Source organism: Geotrypetes seraphini, chromosome 5 (assembly GCF_902459505.1).
Source record: "Geotrypetes seraphini chromosome 5, aGeoSer1.1, whole genome shotgun sequence".
NCBI lineage: Eukaryota > Metazoa > Chordata > Amphibia > Gymnophiona > Dermophiidae > Geotrypetes > Geotrypetes seraphini.
In genome coordinates this window covers 94,790,454-94,798,253 of record NC_047088.1, presented here as the reverse complement: position 1 = coordinate 94,798,253, position 7,800 = coordinate 94,790,454, and the positions used below count along the sequence as shown (strand labels likewise).

General features: G+C 42.9%; 1 protein-coding gene across 4 annotated transcripts in view; it reads right to left on the bottom strand.

The window, feature by feature from the left end:
- Nucleotides 1-917: 917 nt before the first annotated feature.
- The window catches only part of SGF29 (SAGA complex associated factor 29), a 45,122-nt gene continuing 38,239 nt past the window's right edge, over nt 918-7,800 (bottom strand). For all 4 annotated transcript variants that reach the window (XM_033945096.1, XM_033945099.1, XM_033945097.1 and 1 more), the window contains one exon: nt 918-7,213. In XM_033945096.1, coding sequence (XP_033800987.1) covers nt 7,097-7,213 — 117 coding nt within the window. In that variant the 3' untranslated portion in view covers nt 918-7,096. The remainder of the gene's footprint in view (nt 7,214-7,800) is intronic.

Below are 7,800 nucleotides of genomic sequence, written 5' to 3'. Positions count from 1 at the left end.
GTCTGAAGTTGGAGTGTGAGGATAGGTCAGTACTTTGACTTTTTGGGATGGGTGTGAGAGCAATGTGACCCATTGATGTGTATATACATGGGATTGGAGTGGATCTTTCATGGGTGTACAGGTGAGTGACTAGAACTTGCAGGTTAGTGCATTTGGTGTGGTTTGTGCATTTGCGCTTCTTTCTGTTGGCACATGAAACTTCTGGCATTTACAATACATGTGAAAATGATGTGTTAATGGCAATTTTAAAAAGGGCTCATTTTATACATGGATGTCTATAATATAATATTGGCAGCCCCCTTTTTACTGTAGCAAAGGCCCTTGCATATGCACAACTACCCAAAACCTGGCAGCTTCACTCATCAGGACAGATATAGAAGACACTTACCTCATTTTACTAAGGTGCGCTATGTGTTTTAGCGCATGCTAACTGCTAACACGTCAACAGACTAACATGCATGGGTTAGCGTTTAGCGTGTGGTTAGCGCACGCTAAAACGCTTATCGCACCTTTGTAAAAGGAGTCCTTAAGAATACCTGACCACCATATAATATAAACCACTTAGAATCCCTATGAGGGGGCATAAAAGCGGTAAATATCTAAAATATAAAAAAAGGGAACATGCTGAGGGTATGGTTGGAGCATGGCCTAGGTAAGTCAGAAAGCTACTCATGTATTCCCCAGCTATATGACTTAATATTTGCATGTTACGATATACAACTGTTTCCTGGCACATATAAGTATAACGCCTCCTTCAGGGGGGTTCTGGGTCCCAGACCCAACCTGGCTGGAGTTCTCCGAAGGCAGGCTCCGTCAGTCCCTCACTCGGTTAGTGCTCGGTGCCTCCACTTAGGGAAAAGAAGTGTTAGCAAGTAGGCTCACCCTCTTCTCCCCCCAGGAAAAATCCAAAACTTCTATGAGCATTGGCTAATAAACTGATTTATTTAAACTATGTACATAGGCCCAATCAGAAAACAAATGGTCAGGAACAGCTTTTAACAATTCCAATACTTCCACACTTAAACCAATATTAGTGCAGATAATTCAACAGTGTTTGTATACTATTCAGTCCCTTTGTTTATAGTCTCTTGAACCGTTAACTCTTAGTTCAAATCCAGAATTTCCAAAACCTTTAAGCCCTTTCAGTTCTGACTGCCAACAATGTGGTTGTAGGCTCCTCCTAGGCTTCTTAGCTTAGTCACTAGGTAGGCATGGCTGTGTACCTAGATCCCTCCCTTCCCAATCCACCCTCACCCAGTCCCCAAGTTTTCACCCAATCCATAGAAGCTCTTAGGGGTAGGTGGATGCTGTCCTTCCTGACTGGTGAGCTTTCCCCTGTGGCAGCCTCCTGGTGGTTATCCCTTAACACTGAGGGCTCCGTCCCTCCCAAGAGTGCTTCACCTCCGCTGCTGGTCTCCAGGGAACCTTCTTCCTTGTTGGACTGCTGGTGCTGATCACACCCCAGTGGCCCAGTGCCTACATTGGGCTACTAGTACCGATCCGCATTCCAGCAGCCTTCTCCTCCTTCGAGAGGAGCCTCTGGAGTAACTTCCGGTTGGGGTCCTGGTTACCGGCCCTCAACAAGGCTCAGCAACCACCAGTAACAGGGCTCCCTCTGCTCTTCTCCAGATATCAATAGTGTCTGCAAAGGCCCTTTTCTTCTGCCTGAGTGCTCCCAAAGGCCACCTGCATTAAGCCCAGCTCCCAAGAGCTGCTGGTCTATTGCCCTGAGCTCTCTGCTCCCAAGGACTGCTGATCTGTTTCTTCAAGAATGCTCCTACTGGTACACAGCATACAAGCTTTAAAAAGAGCTTTGTATCAGCCAATGACAGAGTTAATCTAAGGAGCTACCTCCCAAATTAGATTCTAGACTCTCAGCACGCTGGCTCCGATATCCCCACCATTTCTTCTCCCTTCTGAACTTGTGGGAAGTAGATATCCATTTTCTGTTATTCTGATTCAGCTCACATTCCCACTTTTAAAATAGATTCCCATTGTTTCAAAAACACTTCCTCAGTTTCAAACATTTTTGGAGCTTAGGCTGGATTCTCAAAACTCACCATGCCTTTAACGATGGTCGCTACAATGGTTCCAGCCAGTTTATAATGCCAGTATTTTACCGCCTGATTCTCAAAACGGCTCACCGTGATCTTTTCTGAGCTTCCTAGCCAGACTCTGCCATGCAAAATAATATTACAATGAGGCCATTAATATTAAAATGAGCACTCTAGGTGATTCTCTATCATCACTGGGTGATTCTACAAACAAAGTGCTGGGTTTTAACAACTCAAAATATAGCTTCCCTATAATCTCCTGGAAATGACCAGAATCTCTTCCTTTTGTAACCCGCCTAGAACCACAAGGTATTGGCGGAATAAAAGAAATTAATGTAATGTAATATTATGAAAAGCATGTCTCAGGCACATGTATCTGGCTGTGGCTCATGATAAAAATTAAAAGAAAACACACTACTAATATAAATCATAGTAATTTCAAGGGCATGCGTCTCTAGCGGGTGAATTAGATTAGAGGCTCGTCTCAAAAAACCCATGACTAGAAATCACCCGCCGGACTTATTGCTTTTTCAGTTATATTACTTCAACTAGAGGAGTGAGAAGTCAACATGAGAGGGAAACCACCATAAAAGCGCTGGTTTTTATCTCTTTTGCAACATGAGCACTTAACGGCAGTCTGAGGCCCCTATGACGTGTGCCCATATTGCGCTACAATAAGGCATGCCCTTGATATGCATGCCTATGGTGTAGCTTTTCCTGGCACATGAGCATTTACACCTCTTTACGTGAACTATTCTGTGCATGTGCCTATCACTATCACCAGCAACTGATCTCAAGGAAATTAGGTGACCCTCCGTGAACCTCATTTGCATGCAAAGTTGAGAATCACTCATCTTTTCTGAATCATTATTTACGGCCACTATAGCAACCCGGCTGATTTTACCGGTGAGTTTTGAGAATCCAGCCCTTAGACCTCTAGGAATATCTACAATAGTCTAAAAGGGTGGAGGCATTTAAGTCCATTCTAATAGATCTTTTCTCCATTTTGTTTTATTTTTAATGCTTTATTTTCATATTGTTTTCTTTTAGCTTTTACCTGGATGGTGATACAGTTTTTATATAGCACCTGGGTACCTCATTTTGACTTTTTTATTTTAAAAAACAGCTTGCCTGGTTACAAACCTTTTTTTAGCGTTAACTTTTCATAATGTTTAGATGTCTGCTCATTTAAATATTAATGAGCCCATTTTACTACCACTTTAATATAAATGACCTCATTGTAATACATTTGCATGGCAGAGTCTGAAACTGCTAGGAAGCTTGGAAAAGACCACGGTGAGCCTTCTGATAATCGGCTGGTAAAATACTGCCACGCTAAACCAACTGGAGCCGGTTTAGCAACCGTCATTAAAGGCATTATAAGTTTTGAGAATCTGTCCCTAAGTCCAGTAAGGCCTCATACCGCATGGGTTCCATTACCAACTGCTGGAACAGTTCTCCTTGTAGAGAATCCAGGATCTCCCTACTTATAGAAGACCCTGCAATAGGGCTAACCCAATCAACACCTGACATGTTAAAATCACCTATTAGTAATAGTTTCCCTTTTACAGCTATATTCTGAATGTCTACTATTAAATCTGTCCATTTCTTCTGTCTGTGAAAAAGGCCTGTATAATCACACCAATTTAAATACATTTTCCATTTCCTCTTTCCAGATTAACCCACAGTGCCTCTTCCTTACTTTGCAGATTCTGCAGTGTGGTTTTGATATGATCTTTAACATATAATGCTACTCCCCTTCCTTTTTTTCCTACCCTGTCTTTCCTAAAAGATTATAGCTCGGTATAACTATATCCCAGTCATGGTTTTCTGTATACCACGACTCTGATTGCCACTAACTCCAATGCAGCCTCTAGATCCAGAACCTTGTTTCCTATACTTCAAGCATTAGTATATACTGCTTTCCAGACACTGCACCCTTTTCCCTTTTGTGTAAACACATTTAGTGATTCATTCACCTGGGAGCTTTGATCACCTTGCCCAGATTCTAGTTTAAAGCCCTCTTCAGTAGCTTAGCTAGTCTGCTGCTGAAGACATTTCTTCACTTCTTTGATAGATGCACACCATCCCTGCTCAGCAGTCCTTGGAAAATTATCCCAAGGTCCAGGAAGCCAAAGCATTCTTGATGACACCATCCACACATTAATCTCCAGGATGTGAGCTTTTCTGCCTTGGTCTTTACCCTCAGAGAGGATCGATGAGAACATCACCTGCACACCTGACTGTTTCACCTTCTTTCCTAGAGCCACAAAGTCACTTTTGATACATTCGGAGAGGTATTTAGCAGTTATCACTAGAGCCACCATAGATGAGCAATATCAGATAATAGTCTTTAGGCTTGATGAGTCTCAGCAAGCTCTCTGTAACATCTTGGATTTTGGCATCAGGTAGATAGCATAGCTCTCGGGACATCATCTGCTCTGCAGAAGAACACCTCTGTACCCCTCAGAAGGGAATCAGCAACCACCACTACTTTATACTACCTAATGGTCACTGATACAACAATTATGGGGATTTTGAGCTTTTAAGCCTTCCTCTCCATGAAATGCTCTCATCTCCTCCACTTTCACAGCTGCAACCAGTTTTTCAGTTCAAGGGCAGGTGGAGTCATAGTATCAATTCTGCAGGGTCCCATAATCTAAGTCCAGCTGTTCTCCCCTCAGCATGGCCTCTTCTTCCTTCCTCACTGCTGGAAATCTTTGATGCCTAATGAAGCATTTCATCGATGTACCTGTCATTCTCACGGATGCTCAGTCTTGCCACCTTCTCTCTCAGTTCCTTTACTTTCTTCATGAGAGATTCAAGCCGAAGACAGTTTGCACATGGAATCACTCCCTCTGCTTGGGTAACATTTTCTGTCTGCACAGCTTTGGTGACACAATGTTTCCCAGCCATACTGTTGCAGAAGTACTTGTACCTTTTCTCAAGTTTAAATCTCAACAGGTAAGATATTCCAGTAGAGTTTTTCTTTCCCTTAGCAGATCCTCACTCAGCAGCTTTTCAGGACAAGGAGCAGTTGAGGTCTGGGTTACCTTTTTGTTAGCTAAGCTTCTTTTCCCAACCTTCTATTGTGTTATGGGATCTCAATATTGTTCTCAACCAACTGATGAAAGTTTCTTTTGAATCATTTGACTCCTGTCATCTGAAGTATCTGACCTGGAAAGTTGTTATTTTAGTGGCAGTCACTTCAGCTTGCAGTCGGTGAGCTTCAGGTCCCAGTAGCAGATTCATCTTACACAAAATAGATCTTCACATGTACCCTATGTTTCTTCCTAAGGTGGTGTTGGAATTCCATCTTAACCAGTCAATTATTCTGCCAACATTTTTTCCAAAACGTCATGTCCATCCTGGCAAAAGTGCACTCAATGCATACCTTAGATTGCAAGTGAGCCTTAGCCTCCTATATGGAGATGACTACAGTCCATAGATAGTCCACCCAGCTTTTTATCCAAACAGCATCAGGGTAGGCAGCAACAAATCCACTTTCCAATTGGCTGGCAAATTACATCTCCTTTGCTTATGCCCAGGCTGGGCTGCCTCCTAAGGGTCATGTTAAGGCTCATAATATCAGAGCCATAGCTACATCAGTAGCCCACTTGAGATTAGCCTCCATTGAGGAGATTTGCAAAGCTGCAATGTGGTCTTCAGTCCATGTATTCACATCGCACTATTGCCTTGAGCAGGATATCAGAGGTAACAGCCAGTTCACTCAGACAGTCCTGCAGAATTTGTTCAGTATAGAATCAAACTCTATCCTCCTAGACACAGTTTTGTTCTTTTCCAGGCTGCACCTTCACAATCAGTTTGAATATAGTTTTAGGTTAATTGATGTCTAGGCCACAACGTTTCAAGTTTTATTGTCCTAGTGTTGCTTTTGGTGATCCTAGTAGCTAGAGATTCCCACATGTGATAATACCTCTGGCTTGCTTGTTCTCAGAGCAAGTGAAGATCCTCACCTGTAGGTTCTCTAAGGATAGCAGGCCAAGTATTCTTACATACCCACCCACCTTCTCTTGGAGTTGTCTTCTTCAGCTATATCATTTGATTGAGGGACTCATGCATGTTGGATGAGATACTGCTAGAACTTTCTTAAATACGCACCAAGCAGCATCTGCACTGGGCTCCATCAGATGATATCACCCACAAGTGAGAATACTTGGCCTGCAGTTCTCGGAGAATACCTGCTACTGGCTATCACTACCCTAGCTTCTATCAACCAACCAGTTTCTAACTCAGTTTACAACTTTAGTATTAATTTCTAGATGTCTTGCTTTGTTAGTGAGCTTCCTATATTGAAAATATGTCATATGCTAGTGTTCTCCCCCAAATAAATTGATCAGTTTTGACATGGATTACCCTCTGATAAAATCATGTTAGTTTGGATTCTGAATTCCTAAGTTCAAGATTCTCTTTTTTAATTTAGTAGTGGCTCTATGAACTTCCCCATCACTGAGGTCAGATTTAATGGCTTATAATTACCATCCCCCTCTATATGTGCCTTTTTGTAAGAGCTCCTTCTGACTAAAGAGAATGGTGTGTGGTAGTATGCCAGCGCCTATTTCCTTTCACTAAAAAACTACTAGCCCCTTCTCCTTTTCCTCTTGGCTGTGCCATAATATTGCAGGATTCTGTATGTCCAAATGTGATTTCACAACTGTACAATCAGGTCCCCCTACAAAGTTGGAATAGCTAAGCAATACTTAAGAACTTAAATTAGAAAGGGATTTATTTTGGTCAGCGAATATAGATGCAGGAATCTGAGAACACTTAAGTTATGATTACCGTAGTTCCTGCCCCTACCCCTCACTCCCCCTTCTACTAGGGACTTCTAACAAGGTGAAGTATGTTTCAGGAGAGCAGCCACAGGATGGGACATGGCTGGAGTGAATCTGGAAGCAGCATGGACAGTCCCGATGCAGCACAGCCTCTTCAGAGCTGGGAAAACCCAGCAGAGATAAACAGAATAGATGGGCGACTGATCAAAGATGCTGGGGGTTCTTTGTTTTCCTCTGCATCCTCCATTATTTCTTCTTAGTCTCCTTGCAGGTTACCACATACCTCTGGGCAACATTCAGAGGTGGGGAATAGCCATCAGCATAGGATGTGTCCTCAAACAGCACCGAGTAATCATCCTGTGGCTAAAAAGGGCAAATTGAGAAGAGTATCAGCAAACACCTTATGCTATTCTTATTCATTAAAGACATACATTCAGGAAGGCTGAATTCTTTCCCCTCCCCATCTACCTTCTAGCACAGATGCTTCTCAAAAGCTACAAAGCAGCTTCAGTACGTATATGGATGGATGGATCATGCCACCAACTCATAGCAACACGCACAGTGAGGAATCCACCCTGTGATGTTTTACGGCAGAGTACAAGAGTGTTTTGCCGTTGCCTTCTCCCTGTGCAGTATGTGGCTCCACTATACATAGGGCTCTTCAGCCTACAGTACCTGGTATTCCTAGGCGGTTTCCCAACCAGGTACTAGCCAGGCCTGACTGCTTAGCTTCCGCTAGTAAGAGCGGGCCTACTTCGGGCAGCCAGGCCATAGGCATTAGTAAATATTTATGCACTAGGATATCAACTGACCCCCTCCCCTTGTTCTCTACTGCACTGGGATTAGAACTCAAGGACAAGATGATAAAATGACTCATTTCAAGTTACACATGAGACAGCTGGAACCTGGAGGAGCAGAGAAGGCAAAATGGAAAGAGATAGAGATGACTG